Source organism: Babylonia areolata, chromosome 18 (assembly GCF_041734735.1).
Source record: "Babylonia areolata isolate BAREFJ2019XMU chromosome 18, ASM4173473v1, whole genome shotgun sequence".
NCBI lineage: Eukaryota > Metazoa > Mollusca > Gastropoda > Neogastropoda > Buccinidae > Babylonia > Babylonia areolata.
The window spans coordinates 37,782,583-37,809,626 of NC_134893.1; the positions used below are offsets into that span (position 1 = coordinate 37,782,583).

At 45.8% G+C, this 27,044-nt stretch overlaps 1 protein-coding gene across 1 annotated transcript in view; it reads right to left on the bottom strand.

Moving 5' to 3' along the window:
• Positions 1-27,044, bottom strand: part of LOC143292732 (QRFP-like peptide receptor) — a 91,152-nt gene that overhangs the window by 26,179 nt on the left and 37,929 nt on the right. The window contains exon 3 of the mRNA XM_076603269.1: positions 4,070-4,251. Within this exon, the coding sequence (XP_076459384.1) occupies positions 4,070-4,251 (182 nt within the window). The remainder of the gene's footprint in view (positions 1-4,069; positions 4,252-27,044) is intronic.

A 27,044-nucleotide genomic window follows, 5' to 3' on the forward strand; every position in this document is an offset into this window, starting at 1 on the left:
CGCACGCACGCACGCACACACGCACGCACACGCGCAGACAGACAGACAGATATACATATATTCATGTGAGTAGACACACACACACACACACACACACACACACACACACACACACAGATCTACACAATACTTTCAGACAGACAGGCAAATACATACACACAGACACAGACACAGACACACACACACACACACACACACACACACACACACACACACACACACCATACACGCACCGCACAGCTCCTCCTTTCCTACCCCCATTCGTCAACACTTCCCCACCCCACTCCCCCACCTCCCCATTACCAGACCCCTCCCTCACTCGTCCCCTCATCACCAATCCTCTCCACATCACCACTGCACCCTGGCTCCCCCCCCTCCCCCTTCTCCTCATCACCACCCCTCCCAACATTCCTCCTCCCCCTTCTCCTCATCACCACCCTCCCAGCCCCCCCCATTCTCATCCTCACCACCCTCCCAACCTGCCCCCTTCTCATCACCACCCTCCCAACCTCCCCCTTCTCATCACCACCCTCCCAACCTCCCCCTTCTCCTTATCAAAACCCTCCCAACCTTCCCCCTCTCCCTTCTCCTTATCAAAACCCTCCCAACCTTCCCCCCTGTCCTCATCACCACCCTCCCAACCTTCCCCCTCCCACTTCTCCTCATCACCACCCTCCCAACCTTCCCCCTCCCCCTTCTCCTCATCACCACCCTCCCAACCTTCCCCCTCCCCCTTCTCCTCATCACCACCCTCCCAACCTTCCCCCTTCTCCTCATCACCACCCTCCCAACCTCCCCCTTCTCCTCATCACCCCCCCCCCCAACCTTCCCCCTCCCCCTTCTCCTCATCACCACCCTCCCAACCTCCCCCTTCTCCTCATCACCACCCTCCCAACCTTCCCCCTCCCCCTTCTCCTCATCACCACCCTCCCAACCTCCCCCTTCTCCTCATCACCACCCTCCCAACCTTCCCCCCTCTCCTCATCACCACCCTCCCAACCTCCCCCTTCTCCTCATCACCACCCTCCCAACCTTCCCCCTCCCCCTTCTCCTCATCACCACCCTCCCAACCTTCCCCCCTCTCCTCATCACCACCCTCCCAACCTCCCCCTTCTCCTCATCACCACCCTCCCAACCTTCCCCCCTCTCCTCATCACCACCCTCCCAACCTCCCCCTTCTCCTCATCACCACCCTCCCAACCTTCCCCCTCCCCCTTCTCCTCATCACCACCCTCCCAACCTCCCCCCTACCCCATTCTCCTCATCACCACCCTCCCAACCTTCTCCCTTCCCCTTTTCCTCATCACCACCCTCCCAAGCTTCTCCCTTCCCCTTCTCCTCATCACCACCCTCCCAACCTTCTCCCTCCCCCTTCTCCTCATCACCACCCTCCCAACCTTCCCCCTCCCCCTTCTCCTCATCACCACCCTCCCAACCTCCCCCCTCCCCCTTCTCCTCATCACCACCCTCCCAACCTTCCCCCTCCCCCTTCTCCTCATCACCACCCTCCCAACTTTCCCCCTCCCCCTTCTCCTCATCACCACCCTCCCAACTTTCCCCCCTCCCCCTTCTCCTCATCACCACCCTCCTAACCTTCACCCTCCCCCTTCTCCTCATCACCACCCCTCCCAGCCTTCCCCCCCCCCTTCTCCTCATCAAAACCCCTCCCAGCCCCCCCTTCTCCTCATCACCACCCCTCCCAACCTTCCCCCTCCCCCTTCTCCTCATCACCACCCCTCCCAGCCCTCCCTTCTCCTCATCACCACCCTCCCAACCTCTCCCCTCCGCCTTCTCCTCACCACCACCCTCCCAACATTCCCCTTCCCCCTTCTCCTCATCAAGGCCCCTCCCAACCTCCCCCTTCTCCTCATCACCACCCCTCCCAGCCTCCCCCTCCCCCTTCTCCTCATCACCACCCCCACCCTGTCTTCCGCCTCCCCTTCTCCCTCCTCCTCACCGATCCTCTCCTCACCACCAACCCCACCCTACCCTACCCCTCCATCCTCCCAACCTCCTCAGCCATCCTCTCCATACCACCCCCATCCCCACCCTGCCTCTCCCTTCTCCTCACCCATCCTATACTCATCACCACTCCTTCCTGCCTCCCCTCCACCTCCTCCTCACCAATCCTCTCCTCACCATCACTCATCCCTCCCTGCCCCCCCCCCCTTCCCCATCCTCACTAGTCCTCTCAACATTACTCCGACCCCACTTCCCCCCTTCCTCCTCCTCACCAATCCTATCCTCATCACCACTCCTCCTGCCTCCGCCTTCCCCCTCCTCACCAGTTCTCTCAACATTACCCCTACCCTACCTCCCCCCTTCCCCCTCCTCACCAATTCTCTCAACATTACCCCTACCCTGTCTCCCCCCTTCCCCCTCCTCACCAATTCTCTCAACATTACCCCTACCCTACCTCCCCCCTTCCCCCTCCTTACCAATTCTCTCAACATTACCCCTACCCTGTTTCCCCCTTCCTCCTCATCACCAATCTTCCCCAATCACCACGCCCACCCTGTCTTCCCCCTGCATCCTCCTCATCGATCCTCTTCTCATGACCCTTCCCCCCCCCTCCTTTTCCCCTCCTCACTGATCCCCTCCTCACCAGCTCCCTTGCCTCTCCTCACCTCTCCTCTCCTCATCACCCCTACTACCCTGCCTCCCACCCCCTCCCCCCTCTCCTCTCCCTCCACACCGTGCCCACCGACACTAGCGTCCCTTTTTATTTCAGACGATGATATTGATTTCTGCACAGCCACAGACAGGTGGGGGAGGGAAAGGCGAGACGTGGGGGGTGGTGGGGGGTGGTGGGGGGCGGGGGGGATGGGGGGCGGGGGGGGGGGGGGGGGGTCGAGCGGATAAAAGTATCCAACAAGCGCCGACGTTTAAAGCTGTTAAAAAAAAACACCCCCCAAAAAACAAACAACAAAAACGGAAAAAGATCCGACGCCGGCGGACAGGAAGTGTACGAGGGGAGATAATATAGTTTCCGTTTCAAGGAAGTGTGAGAACTTTCGGGCAGATCCATGTACGCACGCGCCACCACATCTGCTGTAAATTGATAAAGCAGCAGATGGACTGACCTTCGAAGCATGAACCCGACCCCGCTGATCATGCTTTGGGAGCCTATCCTAGGTTTGTGTGATACATTGACTCACTCAGTACGGCCAGTTCTCTCTTCTCCTCTACACAGACCCCTCGGATGTCCAGTGGGTGTCTGAATGACCCAACCTTTAGCTTCCGTCGTCAGAATTGTGGTATTCGTTGTCAACATTCACCTCTTCAGTATAAGAGCCTTCTGCTTGCAATATTTTGATGATGGTAATTGGGGTGAAACGCTGTTCACGTCGTCTCTTTCGCCGTTCGTATGGAGAGAGTTAAAAAAGAAAAGAAGAAATAAAATGATGAGACAAAATAAACAAGAGAGGGAGACAAGAGGAAGGAACCATTTGATACTTTCTGGAAGTTCTTGTGTTTGTGAACCTTCCAAGATGTCTCCTGGTCGGACAAACTTCTATTTTTATGCATACATGTGGACAATACAAGTTTGCAAGTTTTTTTAAAATTAAAAAAAAAAAAATGCCTTCTTTCTTTTGAAATGTATCATTCTCCTCTGTACATGCTCTCTGACGCTCTGTCTGTCTTTCTATCTGTCTATCTCCTCACACACATACATAAACACGCGCGAGCTTGTTCACACAGACACATACACAAATGCCCACGCTCTCTCAGTCACTCTCTCTCTCCCTCTTTCAAACGCACACACACACACACACACGCACGCACGCACGCACGCACGCACGCACACAGATACACGCGCGCATTCACAATTACGCGCAGATACGAAACAAACACACACACACACACACACCAACAAAAGCAACAACAACAATAACAACAGCGACAACAACAGCAACAAACTAACAGCAGCAAACACACAACAACAGCAACAACAACAACAACAACAAAAATACATAAACAACGAAACAAACCAACAACAACATCAAACAAACAAACAAACACAAAACACTACCACCAACCACCACCAAACCAAACGAAGAAGAGGTACCGTGAAAAGTTCCCGGTAGACAAGCAGAGGGGAGGCCACGGCGAGAGCCAGCACCCACAGGATGACGATGGTCAGCGAGGCTCGACGCTCGATGAAGTGCGCCTTCATGGAGAACACGATGCCGAAGAACCGGTCACAGGCGATGAAGGTCAAGGTCAGGATGCTGGCCACCAAGGTCAGCACTGGAGGGAGATAATAAAAAAAAAGAGAAAAAGAAAAAGAAGAAGAGTGTGAGTGGTTCGGATTAGTATTGATATGTATGCATAACCATCTGGCGAAGGACCGGCCACAGGCGATGAATTCAAGGTCAGGATGCTGGCCACCAAGGTCAGCACTGGGGGAGATAAAAAAAAGAAAAAGAATGGTTGGTTCGGATTATTATGGATATGAATGAAAAAACCACCTGCCGAAGAATCAGGTCACATGCGATGAAGGTCATGGTCAAGATCATGATGCTGACCTAAAACGTCAGCACTGGAGGGTAGACAAAAAAAAGAGGGAGGGTGGCTCGGATTAGTATTGAAATGTATTCATAACCATAAACCGAAGAATCATGTTACGGGCGGTGAAGGTCAAGGTCAGGTGCTGGCTAGCAACTTCAGCACTGGGGGAGAGAAAAGAAAAGAGGGTGGGTGGGTCGGATTAGTATTAACTGGGATTAGTATGTGACCAAGCGCTATGCTTGCTCCAAAACTTGCCTCACACACAAGCTGTATTAGCTTGCCTCACGCACAAGCTGTATTAGCAGACAACAGTTTTTGCAACTAACCCACGTGCAGAATGTGTGACGTCACTCAGCTTACATCATTTTGTCCTCTTCACCAGACAACCTACTCACGGCTCGACCAGTGTCGCGTCACGGTACGCTATCAGCTGAGCTGGAATCTGTGTTTCTGCTCCAAAGTATTTAATTAATATATCTTTTGTCGGATCAGTAAACAACAAGCATTATATACTGGCAGAATCGTTGCAATGCCATCTTTAAGTCTATTCCATTTGTGTTTGTCTATGTTAAACTGATTTATCGCAGTTTGTAATTTTCAGCGACCAGCTTGTTAAAACTGACCCTATTCAGGTGACTTAAATTAAGATTATAAATTCATCTTAAATAATCAACACTTCATTTTATACTCATTATAAAGTAGGTGTTGAGCTCTTTCTTTTGCATCTTATCCGACGTAAATTGGTTCAGGAATCATTTAGAAATCTGTCACTGAACACCTTGTCAGAAACACAGTTGTTGTCAGATTTGGCCAGATTAGGGTCGATCTGCTTGCAGCACACGTGACTGTCTTTGTAGTTCGCTTAACCTGTATAAATTGGCACAGTGAGTAATGAGTGGTCATTTCATACCTGGTCAGTCATCTGACCAGAGCTGCTCTCTCTTTCTCTCTCTTGCTGCGTTGCGGGCAGTGTGAGTGTGTGTTGTGTGTGTTCTCACAATGGCTAACATCTCGCTACGTATCGCTGTAAGTACTAGTGTGTAGAATGTGTTGATTTGTAAATTGTATTCTTTGACACACACATATGAGTATGTTCAGTTATTGCTTTGTTCAGTTATTGCTTTGACATGTTAGTCACAGCTCGGCTGTGATTGATCTAAATAATTGCCATGTCGTCATATGCTTGGAGCAGTGTTCCATTTGATTGTTCTTAACGTCACAGTCAGTGACGTCTCTGGACACTAATAGTTTGTTCGAGAATATTCTAGTGGGTGCATATGATGCGTTCTTTCTCATTTGCTGTCACTGATGAAGGTTAGTGTTTCACTGATGCTCAGTACTCTAAGATGTCATGATTACAAGATAGTGTTGGATTAATATCAGTTATTGGTCAAAACCACCTGATACGTGTCAGTCTGTTAATTGTAATTTAGTTACCATGCTCTCTCCTATATGGCTTACTCCAGTATAGTGCAACATGATAAACTGATTCATTTGAGTCACTTTGACACAGTATAAGCTTTATCTAATCTGTACTGTCAGTGTACTTTCACCAAGTCAGCATAGCTTTAATCACTTTAACTGCACTATTTAAATATATTAGAAATGTCATTTGATGTCAGTGTTTGGTCTTCACACATATGCAATACCAAGTGGTAATCTTTCCATGTAATATTTATACATGTGCTTTATTATTCACTTGTGCCGACATGTTGTGCTAATCACATTTGTTTGTGTCATTCCAGGCACTGTCTTCTCTTCTTATCTTCTCTTCTTATAGCTTCTCTTCTTAGATCTTCTCTTTTTATGTTCTCTTTTTATCTCTTCTTTGTCTTCTCTTCTTATGTTCTTATAACTATTGTAAATAAAACAATAGAAAAACCCATTTGTGACTGGCCTCTATATGTTCCTGGCCTGTGCACGGGAATTCTGGTCTATCCTTTAATACAGCAAATCATCATCATTTAGTTAGTTCTTTTGTACCGTCCGTACCCTTGAATAACCACTCGGTACCACGGCTACATGTATAAATTAATATGTATTCAGAATCATCTGTCGAAGAATCAGATTACAGGCGATGAAGTCAAGGTCAAGGTCAGGCTGTTGGTACCAAGGTCAAAATTAAAATGGGAGAAAAAGACCCTCCTCAGCAGGGTGGGGGAGGGGGTAGTTTACATTAGGAAAGAACAGGACCTGATACTTATCCTCTGGGGACTCAGTTTTCGATCTGGACAAGTTCAGACTGGTAACTTTCAACGGTAACACACTGAAATCAGTCAATGAGATAGGAGGATCTGAACTAGCAAAGGGCATTGCCATTAATAAATTAAAATATATCAGGGGATACAAGTGTGAAATGGTCTATGGTGTCAAAGGGCCCTACCAAACCCACAAGAGTTAGAAGAGAAATACATCCACAACACTTAGCGTAAATCTACTGACAGACAATAAACAAATGAGCGTAAAAATATAGCTGACTTTGGGCAGAGATGAGTGACTGGAATGGCTCAGTCAGTACTGAACTGACTCCTCCATTAGCGGATGGTCATAAAGTCTTTACAGCTTGAACGAGTCATTTTCAATACGTTTCTTTTTTTCCCCACACAGCAGGACTGCTCCAATATCCTGATTGGGACGGAAGTCGTAACTCAACATGTAATGGGAAAACTCAGGGTCTGGTTGTGACAGTGGGTAGAGCATTGTCATGGGGATGGTAAAGGTTAACGATTTGTCGACATCCCTGTCTGTCTGTGCCGCCTCCCTCTCTCTTTGTCTTTCTCTGTCTCTATTTTTTCCTTTTGCTCATTTTGCTTCTCTAGCTTTATTCTCTGTTTAGGGCGAGGGCTGGATGCAAGAAAAGCATGTTACTTGCTTATTTATTACCCTCGATAATAAAGATTTTGTCTGGTCTTTTCTTGTCTTGTCTTTTCTGTCTGTCTGTCTTTCTCTACTCTGCCCCTTTCTCCCCCAGGAATAGTAGACTCCAACGAATAAACCATCCAAATGTCTCTTCCACAACGACAACGCGACTGACCCCCCAGACAAAGTGCCAACAAACTCCGCTGAAATATAACGTGGACCTATGTAGCCCCCCAGTCTGCAAGAGGAATTATTCGTGAAGCACCATTGCAGGCCGGTGTTTCTACATGCTGATCACCCCCCCCCCTCCCCCTATTTCTTGCATCTCTACAACAACAACGAGAGGAACACAGCCCACACCACACTGTCTAATGCACAAGAGACCTCAGAGACCTAGCTGACACTAACAAGACCGAAAGAATGACGCTGACCACTCACTGGAAATCTGCCAGCCAAAATGACTGATACTAATCTGTCATCAAGGAGAATCAAGAGACTACAAACAAACAAACTCAAACCACCACCACCAACCACCACCAAAGAAGGCACACAGTGAAAAGACCCTGGTACATAAAGATATGTTAGCCATCGCAAAAGAAAGGGGGGAATCTCAACCCACGCTGTTTCTGAATAAACAAACAGCAACAGCAACAACAGCAACAACAACAATGAAGACAACAACAATAATAACGGAGTCTCCCGTCGGACCGACGGATGAGTAGGCAGGCAGGCTTATCTGTCGGTGTGTGTCCTCATATGGGAGAAGAGGCCGATTCTAGATGCGTAGCACTTCCCACAGGTGTTGCAAGGGAAAACGTCTACGAAGTTGAGCCCTGCTTCCTTCGCTCACGCTTCTCCTTAATGGCCAGCATTCTCTTGTTTCCAGCGAGAGCGGTCAAGGGCATCAAGCCTGGTTGCCTGACCAGCACGGGTGACGTTTTTAGTGAAGAGTTGTGCAGTCCCTTCCCCACTCTCTCGCCTACCGACGCTCACAGTCCCACAGGTGCAGATACTGCCACGTGTAGGACGGTCTCGGCAGGTGCAGGTTTTTTTTTCGGAGTTTCGTCTCCTAAGAGGACTTCCACCAAGGATAAGAGCTCCCCCTGCCCTTTGGTCATCCTCTTCCGCCTTCACAGCCGGCTGGGAAAGGTTTCTTCCTCCGCCTGGTCCGTCGTTGGGTGACTTCACATGCGGCAGGTAGTACTGGGCTACATGGTACCAGTAACAAGGGCTATGCCCCTGACCTGACTACGCAACAACAACAACAATAACGACAACAATAACAACAAACAAACAAATCCCCTAGAAGTTCTCAAGAAAAACTTCTTCTCAAAGACCGTCAGGGAATGGAGCATTCGGAGCGGAGACTGTTGTGTCCATGTGGGTCGGTTCAGGAACTGAAAGGGCTGGGGTCTCCTCCTTCCGCCCCCCGCCCCAACCCCACTCACCCCGCTTCAACGGTAGAACCACCACCACCACCACCACCACAGCCAATCCTCACCTTCACACCCATACACCCCTCCCCGATGCCTCCACAGACCACCCACCACCCTCCACACACATACGCGCGCATGCGCGCGCGCGCGCGCGCACACACACACACACACACACACACACACACACACACACACACACACACACACACACACACAAACAAGCACACAGACACGGAAGCACAGAGACACAGACAGACAGACAGACAGACAGACAGACACACACACACACACACACACACACACACACACACACACACACACACACACACACACACACACATAAACAAAAAAAGTTTCGTTTGATAGGAACTAGTGTCCATACAGGATTCCGGTTTAGGCTGAATGGTTCTTGGCTAGCCAGACAAGTCATTGAATTCATAACTTTTTTGAAAAAAAATATTTTCAAAAAGCTTTTTACTTAAGTTTGAGATCAGGTTCTTCACAGATTTCTTCTTTGATGATGGTGTGGCTCTTTCAACCATCTGCTATAGATCAAGAGACCTCCCCGTGTGCCGACAGTCTGTGGTGCAGTCTGGAAGAAGTGAAAACGATGATGGCCATCACAGTGCCTCAACTTGATGGGGTTCTGTTGACTCTTAGCTTCGTTGATCTGCAGACTGTGTATAGAGAAAGTCAATGTGGGTCAGTCAGACTCGAATGGTTTGAATGTCTCTGTCTGTCGGGTTGTCTGTATGTCTGTTTGGATGTCTGTCTGTTGTAAAAAAAAATGAAGAAGAAGAAGAAGAAAAGGGATTATTGTATTGACAAAATGAATTATTGCATGGTTAATCTCTTTATCCCTCTTTCGCGGAGAGAGAGAGAGAGAGAGAGAGAGAGAGAGAGAGAGAGAGAGAGAGAGAGAGAGAGGGGCGGGGGGGGCGTGGGGAGGGAAAGAAAGGGGTGTGTAAATGAGTGATGTACACTGTATTGCCCATGGGGCTTTATTGCTGAATGGACAATTCAGTAGTCTCTCTCTCCCTCTCTGTGTCTGTATCTATGTCTCTCTGTTGCCTTTCCAACAGAATCGCTTTTCAGTGACAAATCTCGATATTGACAAGAACGGTCGCGTCACATGACTGTACAGTGAAAACAAAACAAACCATTGCCATGGTCTCCATGTCTGTGACATCGCGTCGCGCTTACTGATGTCTGTCGTGTCGCATTGCTGAATGGGCTGAACAGCTTAATACTAGTATTGAAATTACTTCCTTCGTTCCTGCGTTCGTTGTCTGTCTGTCTGCTTGTCTCTCTCTCTCTCTCTCTCTCTCTCTCTCTCTCTCTCTCTCTCTCTCCTAAAGCGATACACAAGAAGAGATTTCTCATCCTCATTGTTCACTGTAAACAGCGGTCGAAGACCTCCAGCTACAACAACAACAATCAACAAAAAACAGAAAACAACAACAAAAACAACAACAGCAACAACAACAAAAATCAACAGAAAAACAGAAAACCACCACCACCGCCGCCACCACCACCACCACAATCAACGAAAAGCCGATAAAATCCACTGTGACAAATCTCGATATTGACAAGAACGGTCGCGTCACATGACTGTACAGTGAAAACAAAACAAACCATTGCCATGGTCTCCATGTCTGTGGCTTCGCGTCGCGCTTACTGATGTCTGTCGTGTTGCATTGCTGAATGGGCTGAACAGCTTAATACTAGTATTGAAGTTACTTCCTTCGTTCCTGCGTTCGTTGTCTGTCTGTCTGCTTCTCTCTCTCTCTCTCTCTCTCTCTCTCTGTCTCCTAAAGCGATACACAAGAAGAGATTTCTCATCCTCATTGTTCACTGTAAACAGCGGTCGAAGACCTCCAGCTACAACAACAACAATCAACAAAAAACAGAAAACAACAACAAAAACAACAACAGCAACAACAACAAAAATCAACAGAAAAACAGAAAACCACCACCACCGCCGCCACCACCACCACCACCATCAACGAAAAGCCGATAAAATCCACTGTGGACCCCCCCCCCAGTCAGAGCGGAAAGTACACACGAAGCTTTATTACAGGCCACACGATGTGTGGACAATGTCAGACTGTATGTAGTTAACCCACACCAAGCTGTCCGACAGCCGAGTGACCACACAGACCTGTCGGTCAGTTGCTGTCCGTGGAACACACTGGGAAAAAAGTCCCGGGCCGGAATAATCTTACCAGTGTATATATACCCGCAGAAGATCAAATACGCACGTTAAAGATCCCGTAACCCATATCAGCGTTCGGTGGGTTATGGAAACAAGAACTTACCCGGCATGCCTCCCCCCCCCCCCCCGCCTCCCCCCTCCCCTCCCAGCACCCCTTTCGGAAACGGGAGTAGGACTACCTACGTGGGGGATGGTTAAAAACAGTCTTGAACGTGAAAGCCAGCTCGTGTATAAGAGTGAACGTGGGAGTCGCAGCCTACGAAAGAAGAGGAAGAAGAAACAGTGGAAAGTTTGCTTAATCACAACGTCCAGAATCTCCCTGTGTATTCGCTAACTCCGCAGACTTAGAATAGAATGGAATAGAATAGAATATGTCTTCATTACCAAGTGCACCGGGGTCACAAGGAATATTGGGAGGACGAGGGTGGGGGTGGGGGGGGCGTGGGTGGGGGGGGGTGTATGTGGGGGTGTGGGGGGAAGGGGTAGTACATAACAAGGTACGAACATAAATCGAAAATCATACACAAACACAGATACAGTAGAAATTAGAATACATACAAGTGCATATCAATATAAAAATAAATTGTGCATACTCATACATGCACGCACTGCACACACACACATACACACACGCACACACTCTCTCTCTCTCTCACACACACACACACACGTTTGAACAGAAGCCGCATACTACATGTGGATGGGGCTGATGACTAGATCTTCAGGTAGATGGTTGTTGATAGTTCTTGACTTAAATTAAGCGGATATTCTTAACGCTAAGCGAACTTAGCGCTATAAAATCGCTCATGCCGTCCGACCAGGGTGACGATGGCGTCATGTCTGGCCTCAAGCTGGAGGCGTGAGTGATGTGCAGTGTTGGCCATGATCCGGACTGCCCCTTTGTCCAAAGAGGTTTCAGTGCTGAATGGACAATGAAATATTGTGATTGTCATTTTCTCCTTCCCTTTCCTGTTTCTTTTCCCTTGAATAAGTGTTTGGCTGGTTAGGAGGGGGGTTGGGTGATCTGTCTATCTATCTATCTATCTATCTATCTATCTATCTATCTGTATTGCCTGAAGAAGCTGTTATACAGCATTCTAATTACAAGTTTAAAAGACATGCAAAAATACTGTTGTTGTTGATGTTATCTATCTATCTATCTATCTATCCATCCATCCATCCATCTGTCTATCTATGTATCTATTTACATATTTTTTTTTTACATAAGCAGATGTGGTGAAACGTACATAGACTAGTCCATACACTGTCACGCCCTTCTTCCTTTACGCTCCCCCCTCTCCGCTTTGAAAACGAAACTGGTCCTTTACTCTCTCTCTCTCTCATTATCTTTCTCTTTCTCTCCCTTCCCCTTACTCTCCCCGCAAACCGTACCACATAAAAAGAGAAGTCTTCCCCATATTGTTTATCAAACAAGCCGGACAGAGACCTCCATACAAAGTACCCACAAAAAATCGCAGAAAAAGACTGTGCGGACCTGTCAGCGAAAATTATACGCGAAAGCTTAAGTAAAGGCCGACAACAATGGTAGATAATCCCACACTTCAATATTTGTGCCTCCATAAAAACACGGATCACGTCAGGCAGTCGCTAACCCAGACCAAACTATCCCATAGCGAAGTGACAGAGACAGAGTGACCTCTCGGTGAAACCTGGCAGACACTAGACATACAGGGACAAATGTATCAGGTTGACACAGCCCTACGCTATAGGGTTCTTCTTCATCAGTCCCCAGACCGTTTACAAAGACAATGAAGACAGATCATCAGAGTGGAATGAGGAGAAGGAGAAATGCGTCTCTCTCTCTCTCTCTCTTTCTTTCTTCTTTCTACTCATTTTCGCTTCTTTGGTTTAATTTCCTTTCCATGGCGAGGGCTGGATGTAAAAAAGCATGTTATTTGCTTGTCTGTTACCCTCGATAATAAAGATTGTGTCCTCTCTCTCTCCCTCTCTCTCTGTCTGCCTCTCTCTCTCTCTCTCTCTCTCTCTCTCTTTCCCTCTCTCTATGTCTGCCTCTCTCTCTCTCTGTGCCCTCTCTCTCTCGCCAAGTCTCTCGACTCGTCCAAATGATTCCAATTTTCAATCTAAACGTCCATCCTAGATTCTTACCTATTTCAATCTAAAAGTTAACACATTTCTATCTAAAAGACTCTATTTCAACTCATATAAATGTAACGACAATCAATCTTAATTTCCTTCTGGAACCATTTAAATACACAGAAGCGAAAACGAAATCAAAAACAAAGAAAGAAAGACAGAAAGCGGACACAACAGGAGTTTCCTTTGATGTTCTAACTTCACTATATACGTACGTACTTGCGTGCTGATAATCAACATCGCCTTGATGTTGTCAGCATTTGTCTCATCTGGAGCGAAGTTGCCAGACTGTTTATGTTTCTTTTAGATGTGACATCTCAAAACATCTCTCTCTTGCCCCCGTTTTCCGTCTAGTCGCTCCAAACCAATTCATCATAGCCCACGTCAACCGCAAAAGCCGAGTTAAAGAAGAAGAATGATGATGCTAATGATGATAATAATAATAATAATGATGATGATACTGACAATTATACTACTACTGATATCAGCAGCAGCAGCAGCAGCAGCAGCAGTAGTGGTAGTAGTAGTAGAAGTAGTAGCAATAGTTGCTGTTGTTGTTGTTGTCGTCGTTATTGTAACGACGGCAGCAAACAGAAGGAAAATAGGCCACGAAAAACAAGGAGGGACAACAAAAATAAACAGAGCAAGAACACGAAGAAGACGAAAAAGGAGAAAACGAAATTGGAGAAGAGGAGAGGAAAAAAAAGAGAAGAAGAATGCCCAGAATAACACCCATATCCATTACCAGTTGTCGGAGGGGGGCAGGGGTTGATGGGAGGGGGTGTGGCAAAACCCAATTAGGAGGGTCACTGCTGACCAGCTGGATTTTACCACTGGGCAATCATTTCACGGCAACCTACATAGAAACCGGAGTTATTCTGGTCCAACCAGATTTGAGCCCGGAGTAAGAAACAACAAGGAGGCGTACGAATATGCTGCTGCACCGGAAATCACGTGTTTGGTTTTTTTCAACCTCACATGTTAGCTTGCTTTATGGCATTCACAAAAAGTGTCCATGCACGACACGCCAACACTGCATACGTAAAGTTTACTTTTATATTTGTTAAAAGATGTCGATTCACTGAAATTAAAAACGAAGAAAAGTTTCCATGCACAAGAGGGATGAATAGACAACAACAACAACAGAAGAAAAAGAACCCAAACAACTATTAGATGAAATACACTCATATTCCTTTTCTTTTTTTGTGTTTCGCAACGTGCTTGTGTGTGTATATGTGCACGAAGGGAGCTGAAATCCCAATGCTAAACCATCGACGGATCTTTTATGGAACCACTATTCCAGGAAGTCATAAATGGACAGAACCATGTCATCCTGTTCCAGGGAGAGACATGGTTCTTGATGTGACTTCTTTCCAAGACAGCCCAACAGGAGAAAGACATGGAAGCAGAGATGCATCAATGTCTGCGCGGTTGCTTGTGTGTTGTGCGTTTGTGTGTTGTGCGTTTGTGTGAGTGCGATGGAGGAGGAAGGTGGCAGAGTGGTTAGGACGCTCATCTGCCAACACAGTGTCCGTGAGGGTCTGGGTTCGATTCCTGCTCTCAACCTTTCTCCCTAAGTTTTACTGTAAAAATCAAACTGAGCGTCTAGTCATGCGGGTGAGACGGTAAACCGAGGTCCCGTGTGCAGCACGCACTTGGCGCACCAAAAAAAGAACCCATAACGCTAAAAGACTGTTCTCTGACAACATTCTGTTGAAGAAATCCACTCTGATAAGTACACACACATATATATATATATATATATTTTTTTTTTGCATGCACTCAAGGTCTGACTGAGCGCGTTGGGTTATGCTGCAGGTCAGGCATCTGCCTAGCAGATGTGGTGCAGCCTAGATGGATCTGTCCCAACGCTGCGACGCCTTCCTAAGAAACTGAAACTGAAAACTGAAACTGTGAGTGTGTGGGCGAGAAGTGTTTGGTCAAGGGGTGAGGGGATGGGTGTGTCTAAGTGTTCTTCTGTAAACGTATGTTTGTGATTGGATGGGAAACAAACAAACAACAAACAAACAATCAAACGAACAAACGAACTTTTTATGAACAGGTGCTCATTAGCGAAAAGTCGACACAGGTGCACTTTTCTAATTCCTCCGACATCCATCCTGCCACAAAACGGAAACCTGACAGACGAACAGGTTCACACACACACACACACACACACACACACACACACACACACACACACACACACACACACACAGAGGACACATTTCCTATCGCTACTTATTAATCTCCACCCGCCCCCGCATGTCCTCCATCTGCCGCCATCCCACCCTCCTCCCACCCTCCTCCTCCACACACACACACGCACACACACACAAAAAAACCCCAACAAAAAACCAAAAAACCAACAAATGAAAAACCCACCAGAAAACACGCAGTCAACTCCCTCGCTCTCATGCTCCCACCCATGCAGTCTTTCCCCCTTCTCTAAACCTTTTCCTTTCTCTCCAGATCGCATACTCAGCAGATGGGAAAAGACAAGAAGACAAAGACAGACAGGCTAAAGAACGAGATTGAACAGTGACGTCACCTTGTGATTTTCAGAAAGAAGAAGAAGGAGAAGAAGAAGAAGAACAACAGCAACAATAACGATAACAATAACAAAAAAACCCCCCCAAAACAACAACAAACAAACAAAAAAAACAACAACAAAAAACAAAAAAAAAAACACCCCAAAACACCACCACCACCACCACCACCAATAATAGTAATAATAATGATAAGAACAACAACAACAATAACAACAGCAACAACACCAACAGCAACAAAAACCATACATTTTCGAGTTCGTCGTAAATGTGAATAGGATTGTTTCGTATGTTTGAGCCCTCTCAGGATAGCTGTCTTCCTGAGGGATATCGCTCATCAGATGTGCAAATGATTATTCCGGCACGGCGCCCCCTCTGTCGCTGTCCAAAGCACGAGCAAGGCTGCAAAGCCACCAATATCAGCTTCAACCACGGAGCTCAGTCATCCGACTCTCTTTTTGCCCAAATCGCTCCAATCATTTCTGTCGTGGTGCAGTCAGAGTTCCCGCAGGACCACTGTCTGCCGTGTCATCTGGTGCTGAACCGATCATAGTCGTATGGACGTCTCAAACAAGAGGCGCACAGAAACAGTCACAGAGCCCGCTCAGGTTCCGAGTGAGTTATCTTGCGCCCCGGGGGCGCCGAGACAGATTCAGTTGATGGTCATTGGACATCTGATCCAGTGCTCACCAGTGATCAAAGTTCAAGGTCATTCTTTAATGATAATGATAACAGTAATAATGATGATAATGATATAATGATTATAATCATTCTTCTTCTTGTTATTATTATCATTATTGTTATATGAAAATGATAATATAGTTATTACAAAAATGGTTCTTCTTAACATTATCCTCCTCCTCCTCATTTTTCTTTTTTTCTTTTATATGTATCATATCATTTTTATCTGGTATCCTCTATATAGATTAGTCCGAACACTTGGAAGGCTCCCTGAAATTGGAGCTGAGTGAGATACTCTTGTTGTGGTGTATATGATGAGTCTTGTGTTGTGTTTTTTTGTGTGTGTATATACGTAAGTTGGTTGTTTGATCAGATGTCTGTGCAGGGTTATGCAAGTAGGTTATCGTTATGGTATTTAAAATGCATGTTTTAGACGTAGGTTTTTTTTTTACATCCTGCAGTGCATTTGAGCATGCTTTGCACAGAAATGCGCTAGATAAATTATTGTCATTATTATCATTATCATGATGATGTTTATACTGTTGCTGCTGTTGTTGTTGAAAGCGTCGTGCGCATCACCTGTCTCATCGACAAGTGAAGACGTCTTGGATTAATTAGAAGAAGAAGAAGAAGAAAAAGTCTGTCTTTCTATAAGTCTGGGCAGCCGAGTCGTATCAGCCAGACAGTACGGAAACAGCCCGGACTCATCAAAGCAGTGACTGGCAAACTGCCGGCCAACACGCAGACAAGGGACGTTACCCATCTGTGGCTGCCCTTGTTACGTTCCCTGCTCACGTCGCGGTTGTCTGCGAGGAGCAGAAGACCTTGTTGAAACTCTGTCTCTATCTCTGTCTGTCTGTCTGTCTCTTTCCCTTTACATGTGTTGTTCCCCACCGCCACCCACCCACCTTCACCCAAACCTGCCACATCCCACCTCCCACCCCCAAATCCCTCAACCCTCCCCTTCCACCTCCCACCCCCTACCACCTACCCACCAATGTCGTTCGAGCACAGACGGGAAATAATGCAGACGGTCGGGAATAGCAGTATTTATTCATTTTAACAAAGACATTCTCATTTGGGCATCGCATTTCAGTATCGTTTTTCCGTGTGCGTATTAGGAAGTTTTGTGTCGAAAATAACTGACATCAGCAGACTCGGGGGAAAAGGTATAAAGTATTTTTCATCTTTTTATACCCCCCCCCCTCTCTCTCTCTCTCCGTGTGTTACCTCTCTTTTTCTGTGTCTACCTCTTTCTTGTGTTTATGCCATTCTTTCTGTCTGTATGTCTATCACACACACACACACACACACACACACACACACACACACACACACACACACAAGGTTACGGAGGTCTTTCAATAAAGTGGTTTCTGGTCTTTTTGTAATATACAACAGACGGTGTGGACAACAAAAACGGGTAGGCTGACACAACTTCTTGGGTTATTTATTGCACAGTATTTGCTTCAACATATTGCTACTTTTGTGAATTATGATTAAAAGAAAAGAAACATAGCGTTATTTTGTACAGAATAGAAAAACAGCAGTATTCACTTGGAAAGGTAAAGGCGAAGAATGAGGACGGTGAGGTGAGAGGGAGGAGGGGCAGGGGTTGCAAGAGAGGAGGTTCGTGGGGTAGAGGGTGGGTGCTGTGGTGGGAGTGGGGATGGAGGCAAGACTTTAATGTTTCTGTCGCCTGCGGCGACGACTAGGGCAAACGTCCATCATCATCATCATCATCACCATCATCATCACCATCACCATCAACAGCAACTCCACCAAAACCACACCACCACTGAACTGCCACCACAAATACCACCACCTTCACCACCACCACCACCACCACCACCACCACCACCTAACAACCACCACCAATACCACCATCTTCACCTTCACCACCACCACCACCACCATCAACAACAACAACAGCAGCACACAGACACACACATACAAACACACACACACATACCTAAACAAAACAAATAAGAAATAACTTGGAAGGAATTACTAACAGAAAATAATAAAACAGGGGAAATTAAAAAAAAAAATTTTTCACTTATAAAAAATCTTTTTACAAAATAGCAATTTTGTTCTTTCGGAGTCTCTTCAAAGCAAACTTTCACACACACACACACACACACACACACACACACACACACACACGCGCGCGCGCGCGCGCGCGCGCGCGCACGAACACACGCACGCACGTAAAACAATATTGAAACCGACACCGAGATGGCAATGTCTTTGTTATGATGAATAGGCCAAAATATTATGTCTGAGCAGTGTTTTTATCTTCTACATTTTTTCCTATCTGTGCTCGAACGAAATTATGTTGGAGGGGTTGGGAGTGGAAGGGTGTGGGCTGAGGGGGTGGGAGTGGGGTGAGGGGGTGGGAGGGGGGTGAGGGGGGAATGGTAGGTTAGGGTGGAGAGGGGGGTGGGAAAAAAAACACCAATAAAGGGACGCAATCCGAGAGTCTCTCATCATCATCTTTTTCTAAAATCTTTCCTGTTTTTGACTCACTTGTGTGAAGAACGTGATTCTATGTTTTAACCTGGTGTTCGGTAAAGTGTGTGTGTGTGTGTGTGTGTGTGTGTGTGTGTGTGTGTGTGTGTGTGTGTGTGTGTGTGTGTGTGTGTGTGTGTGTGTGTGTCCACTTTTGGATATTGATATGTAGTAAACACGTCGATGGTGTAGTTACTTTCACTGTATGTGTTCTGTCCAGAAATTTGTATTTCTTTCCTTTTAATTGTGAACAAGAAAAACGAGGTCATGTCTCCTCACCAAACACAACCTACCTTCCAGCAAGTCAGTGGGAAGCGGTTTTTAGAATTTTTAGATTTCGGAACGCACTTTAACGAAATAAAACTGTTACTGAAACGGTAATACTGCTAAATTCCGGAGACTTACAACCTATTATTGGTATGACTGTGAAGATCTTTTTTCATGCTAAGTTTAAGCCAAATTTGGTATTGGCAGACAAAGACAAAGACACACACACACACACACACACACACACACACACACACACACACACACACACACACACACACACACACACACACACACACACACACACACACACACACACACACACACTTGTTTACACAAGTGAGTCAATGATTGAATCGATCGTTTCTTCTGCCAAATTCTAGATTAAGAGAAAAAAAAGGAGGAAAATTACGGTCGCTACTGTTATTTTCTGTTATTTGGGATGTAACCTGATACAGATTGGTGCCCATTGAATAAGCAAAAAATTTTCTGCTTGTGGTTAGCCATCAGATAGGAGATTTTTACACAAGCTGTCAAGTCGCTCGACCTGAGCGACTTCTGTGTTGACTGTTCCCGCCATTTACAACGTTTTGTGCTTTATTTTTGTTCCATAACTGTTTTTTTTTGTTGTTGTTTTTTTTTGCCCGGACTTTCTTGGGTCGACCACCGTTTTATTTTGCATACAAGTTACACAATCAACTAAAAAACGTGGCAATAATCCAAACCAATACCCAGCATTCCTTAACTATGCCATAGTAATCAATAGCATTTATGAAATAAGTCACTTACAACTTTTCATTTTCTAATTTTGGGCATGTTAAGAAAAAAATAAAAACAATAAAAAAAGACGAAAAAAAAGACAGTAATATGGAAGGAAACCGTACAAATCATACAAAACTTAGAATCTTTCTTTTTTTTTTCTTTCCGTTTTTCCCCAGTGTTAATACAATGTGTCTCATTTCCAGTGTTTTTTTTTTCTTCTTTTTTTTACATCAATACTCATCCATTCATTCACAGTTCTTTGTCTGTTTGCTTCTCTATTAATGGACAGTATACGTGCATGCAAGATGTTAGTGTTCATTGAATGTTTGCTTCTTTTTTTTTCTTTTTGTTGTAGTGTATTTTCTGTCAGTTTGCCTGTCTGTCTCTTTCATTTATCTCTCACAACAAGGTTTGTGCATAGACATGAGAATAAGTGAATATATACGTATCATATGTACGTTCTAGTCTTCTTTTTTCCCATCTTTTTTCTGTAATTCGTCTTTCTTTTTATTTTACATATCCGAATTTGCTCTTTGAACCAAATTGTTTTCTAATACTATATTCTCGCTCGAATATGGATTGCAGACTGAAAGCAGACTGCGTTTTTTTTAAAATGCTGATGCACATTTTACCAATCAGTAATATCTTGTTGATAAGCATATGATGATCTTTCAGGTAGTTTGCACATTTTATGCCAAATAATACATCAGTTGATGAAAGTTTTATGTTAACATTAATATCTGTTAGAATTTGTTGCTCTTTGAAACCCCAGAACTTCATCACCACTGGACAGTCATGAAAAAAGTGTTCAATATAATCTATCGTATCTTTACAGTAACAACATTTGTTACTCTCTGATCATTTCATTTTTATTAAGCAGTATGTTTGTAGGGTAGATGTTATGTAGTATCTTCCAATGAAGAACCCTTCATCTAGTTTCCCGTGTAGTGTTCACGGCTCTGGCCCAGGCTGATTCATCAAGCTCCATACCAAACATTCTCTGCCAAAAACTGCAGGCTATGGGTACAGTGTTCTCTGTCTTTGTACTCAGTAGTTTCTTAATAGTTTGGGGCTTTGTATTGAAATGTCTCGCTTCACATTGTACTCTTTTTCTCCACTCTGTATCCAGCGTTTCCAGCTGTTCGGGATTGAGCTCAACAAAGCATTGTATTAAAAAATAGTATCAGCACTATCTCTACCAATCAAGTTCTGTATTTCTTCTAATGATAAGAGACGTTTTTCATTTTGATGAATTATATCTTTCATTTGTTCAATTCCCTTGTCATGCCAGTTTTGAAAGAACAATACTCCGTGTTTATATCTTATTAAGGAGTTATTAAAGAGCAATTGTGAATGAAAATTTCTAGTTTACATCTCCAAGTTCCCATTGGCCGTTGTAGTCTAAGTATGTACTCAATGTATCTTTCCAAAATTCATTGTCTAAAGTACAGAACATTAAAGCTTTTGTTCTACAGTTAATGAAGAAAAATTTGTCATTTGTAGGAAGTTTATTCAAGTGCCATTTTGGTATTAAACACCAGTTTTCCTGTTCTCTGGCTTCAAAAAGCTTCCCTATCCACTGTAAATTAAAGTATTTTTGGAAATCAATAATGTTTACCATACTTAAGTCTCCCTTCCCATATTCAGCTTCCAGGACTTTTCTTTTAACTTTTTCAAATGCTGTCCCATGTCCCCCATACACATACACACCTGGCTGTCCCGTGTCCCCCATACACATACACACCTGGCTGTCCCGTGTCCCCCATACACACCTGGCTGTCCCGTGTCTCCCATACACATACACACCTGGCTGTCCAATGTCCACCCTACACACCTGGCTCTCCCGTGTCCCCCATCACATACACACCTGGCTGTCCCGTGTCCCCTATACACACCTGGCTGTCCCTTGTCCCCCATACACACCTGGCTGTCCCGTGTCCCCCATACACATACACACCTGGCTGTCCCATGTCCCCCATACACATACACACCTGGCTGTCCCGTGTCTCCCATACACATACACATCTGGCTGTCCCATGTCCGCCATACACATACACACCTGGCTGTCCCGTGTCTCCCATACACATACACACCTGGCTGTCCAGTGTCCCCCATACACATACACACCTGGCTGTCCAGTGTCCCCCATACACACCTGGCTGTCCAGTGTCCCCCATACACACCTGGCTGTCCAGTGTCCCCCATACACACCTGGCTGTCCCATGTCCCCCATACACATACACACCTGGCTGTCCAGTGTCCCCCATACACACCTGGCTGTCCCGTGTCCCCCATACACATACACACCTGGCTGTCCAGTGTCCCCCATACACACCTGGCTGTCCCGTGTCCCCCATATATACCTGGCTATCCCGTGTCCTCCATACACATACACACCTGGCTGTCCCGTGTCCTCCATACACATACACACCTGGCTGTCCCGTGTCCCCCATATATACCTGGCTATCCCGTGTCCCCCATACACATACACACCTGGCTGTCCCGTGTCCCCCATATATACCTGGCTATCCCGTGTCCCACCCCCCCACACTGTCTGTCCCATGTCCCCCATACACATACACACCTGGCTGTCCCATGTCCCCCATACACATACACACCTGGCTATCCCGTGTCCCCCATACACATACACACCTGGCTATCCCGTGTCCCCCGTACACATACACACCTGACTATCCCGTGTACCCCATACAGATAAACACCTGGCTTCATCTGTTGCAGTCTCAATGACGGCAGTTCACATAGGGACTATCGATGTTAGAACATTGGGAAGCCACACTGCAGATGAGACTCTGCACTGCTGCTGAGTCACCTCGGTGGTGTGAATAGTAGGGATGCTGAGACTGCCCTGCCCGTTTGCAGAACTTTTAAGCGTCCTGATTTCTCCTTTAAAGAAAAGAAGAAAAGAAAAGAAAAAAAGCAGGCAGTACCTGTTGTAATCCCGTATACACAGGACGCTATCAATCTGTTGACGACAATTAAAAAAAAAGTCGCTTAGTCGCGGATCCAGAATGAGCGAGTATAGGCTTAGCCCCTCCTCCCCCCCCCCCACTCCCCAGCCTCTCCCCCCTCCCCCACACCCCCTGGAGTGCAGACTGTCAAAGCGTCCCTCTAACGACAGTTCCCCGTGATTCTGACGACACCAAAACCTCACGTCAGGCGCGGAAGTGGAAGGGAAATTGAGAATGAGGTCACCATGACAACAGGTCATTTAAGGCCACAGAATAGTCATATTTCACAGCATGAAAACAAAAATTCGAAGAAAAAGAGGGAAAAGAATTAACTTCCAACGGAACAAAAACTGTCGGCAATCACGTGGGTTTTATATAACGGCTCTGACGTGCTCTGGGTATATTCGCTCTTCCTCTGTTATTCTGATGATTAATCATATTAAGAAAAAAAAAAAAAAAAAGACAGACGGAAGGAAGGGGAGGAGGGAGAAGAAAAATCAGAAAAAAAAGATTAGAATGTAAAATCCCTAGTTATTAGGGAGATAAATTACTTCCTTTAAAAAAAAGAAACAGAAAATAAGATCATCTCAATCTCGTTGTAAGAAAACAAAAGAAGAGGAGGCGAAGAAGAAGGAGGAAGAGGAGGAGGAAGAGCGATGACGAAGAGGTGGAAGAGGTGGAAGAGGAGGAATAGGAGGAATAGGAGGTGGCGGAGAAGGAGACAGAAAAGGAAGAGGAGTAATAGAAGAAGACGAAAATGAAAAAACCCCCCATAAAAATGGAATAAAAGGTGGAGGAGGTAGAAGAAGAAGAAGATAATGATGATAATGATAATGAAGAAAGCAAAACACTCTTTTTGTTTTAACAGTAGCCTGTGTTTCAGTGTATACCCACTTGTGTGTGTGTGTGTGTGTGTGTGTGTGTGTGTGTGTGTGTGTGTGTGTGTGTGTGTGTGTGTGTGTGTGTGTGTGTGTGTGTGTGTGTGTGTGTGTGTGTGTGAGTGAGTGAGTGTGTGTGTGTGTGTGTGTGTGTGTGTGTGTGTGTGAGTGAGTGTGTGTGTGTGTGTGTGTGTGTGTGTGTGTGTGTGTGTGTGTGTGTGTGTGTGTGTGTGTGTGTGTGTGTGTGTGTGCGTGTGATAGGAGACCCAGAGACAATCTCTACTCTGTGAGTTCCGGCAAAAGACTGTATTGTATTACTCCTTTTAGTCATAAGGGATTTCTCTGTGTGAAATTCTGCCTGCTCTCCCCCGGGAGAGCGTGTTGCTACACTGAGAGCACCACCTTTTTGTGTGTGTGTGTGTTTTTTCCCTGCTGCTGTTTTTTCATTTGTTTTCCTATCGAAGTGGACAACCCTTTCGTTGCAGTGGGTTCTTTTACGTGCGCAAAGTGCATGCTGCACACGGGATCTCGGTTTATCGTCTTATCCGAATGCCTAGCATCCAGACCACCACTCAAGGTCTAGTGGAGGGGGAGAAAATACTGGCAACTTGCCGGGATTCGAATCAGTGCGCTCAGATTTCTCTCGCTTCCTATGCAGACGCGTTACCTCTTGGCCATCACTGAGACAGTCATCAGACCTCAATGATGTAGGTGTCACTGAGGAGAAGCCGTCACGAGGGGCAGAAGTACTGGGTGTGTGTGGGGTGGGGGGGGGGGGGGGGAGCGGGTGAGGGGGGCGTGGGGGCGATGGGTGGTGGTGGGGTATTGCCACTTATACTGACTGACTGATCGGATCAGCTCTGTGTGCCACACGGACTGATGGTATGTGATTCACATCTGACAACCGCTGAACAAGAATGGTCCCTGTTCCCTTTCAGTTTCTGTCAGTCTGTTTGTCTGTCTGTCTGTCAGCCTGCCTTTTGTCATTCACGCCTGCTTCGCGGTGTGCTTGCGTTGCTGTTTCTTTCTCCGTCTCTGGGATGGCTTGTATGAGGCGATCTTTGCGGCATAAAGTTTGCTTAGAGTTAAGACTGTTCCAAAGTATATGAGGTTTACCGTGGAGTTAGGAACATTCTAAGTTTGCTTAGAGTTGAGATGGTTCCAAAGTATATGGGGTTTACCGTGCAGCTAGAAACATTCTAAGTTTGCTTAGAGTTAAAACTGTTCCAAAGTATATGGGGTTTTCCATGGAATTAGGAACATTCAGAGTTTGCTTAGAGTTAAGACTGTTCCAAAGTATATGAGGTTTACCGTGGAGTTAGGAACATTCTAAGTTTGCTTAGAGTTAAGATTGTTTCAAAGTATATGGGGTTACCATGGAGTTAGGAACATTCTAAGTTTGCTTGCAAAGAGTTAAGGCTGTTCCAAAGTATATGAGGTTTACCGTGGAGTTAGGAACATTCTAAGTTTGCTTAGAGGTAAGATTGTTCCAAAGTATATGGGGTTTACCATGGAGTTAGGAACATTCTAAGTTTGCTTGCAAAGAGTTAAGGCTGTTCCAAAGTATATGAGGTTTACCGTGGAGTTAGGAACATTCTAAGTTTGCTTAGAGTTAAGACTGTTCCACAGTATATGGGGTTTACCGTGGAGTTAGAAACATTCTAAGTTTGCTTAGAGTTAAGACTGTTCCAAAGTATATGGGGTTTACCGTGGAGTTAGAAACATTCTTAACTTTAAGCAAACTTAGCGCTGCAAAGTTCGGCTCATGCAACCCACCCCAGTGGTCTGGCTGTGTCATCCCCCATTCTTGTCTGTATGTCTCTCTCTCATTCTTGATCTCTGTTTTTGTCTGTGGATCTTCGGTCTGTTGCCTCTTTGTCTCTCTCTTCCTCCCCCCTCTCTCTCTCCCCCCTCTCTCTCTTTCTCTCCCCCCCTCTCTCTCTCTTACTCAGACCCCCCCCCTCTCTCCCCTCTTACCCCTATCTAAATGATACCGGCCCATCCATCTCTGGTACTGTCAATGTCCCTGTGTCTTTTACCTGTCTCTCACTGTACAGGCTTTCAAATCTGTCCTTCAGAGCCTAATATGTTAAGATACTGATTTACAGCCCCTGCCCCAAGAGTTGTGTGTGTGTGTGTGTGTGTGTGTGTGTGTGTGTGTGTGTGTGTGTGTGTGTGTGTGTGTGTGTGTGTGTGTGTGTGATAGATACATATTTTGAGGATTGACTGAAAACACAGACAGAGCATTAGCAGATGAACTGAAAGAACACGGTGTCCACATTCCTGGTCTTGTCAGAACATCGTTTTCAGCGTTACTCAGCACTTTTCGACAGTTCTGATCGCCCTTTAAGTCAACTGGGGAGAAAAATCGTCTCGTCTCCAGGACTTTTAACACACGTACATGGCTGGAATCTGATCATGTTTGCTGTCAGAGAGCTTTCAACAGGAGATGGAGTGCTGGCTGCAGGCATCAACTGTATGAATAAGAAGGTGGGGTGGTTGGGAGGAGGGTTGGGGAGATGGAGAGCGGGAGAGATACTGATACGAATATGGATGACTTATTCAAGAAAAGGCCACACACCCCTTTTGAAGGAAGGGGTTTTATGAGACATATACGTATAACAAAATCATTGGAAAGAGTTTGATCAAATTAGATTATGTTACAATCATCTGTGAGTATATTCATGAGTGAATTTTGAAAGCTTTATTTAAGTACAACCAAACTGCTTTGGAACATCCTCTTGAGTTGGTGCCAAAAGTAAAACCAGTATGAATACAGACGTTTGTCCACAATAATCTAAGGGAATGAATTTGTCTCTAACATAGGTACAGAAAGAGAGAGAGAGAGAGAGAGAGAGAGAGAGAGAGAGAGAGAGAGAGAGATGAGTGAGGAAGAAAGACTGAGGGGGAGCTAAAGAGAGAAAGAAAAGAGTGAAACGCTCACACACACACACACACACACACACACACACACACACACACACACACACACACACACACACACACACACACGGAAAGAAAGAAAGAAAGAAAGAAAGAGAGAGAGAGATATTTAAAGAGGATCAGTGCGAGAAGAACAGACAGACACGGACAGACAGACACGGACAGACAAACAGCAACGTATGCATCGACAAATGGCAGTGATGAAGGAAGACAGATGGTAAACTGGGTCCGTTCATTTCACGTTCAGTGGTGTGTCACACGTGAATTACAGGTCATTAGTCCGTGTGGCACACAGTACAGCGCTGGTCCGATCAGTCAGTCAGTGTAAGTGGCAACACCCCCCCAGT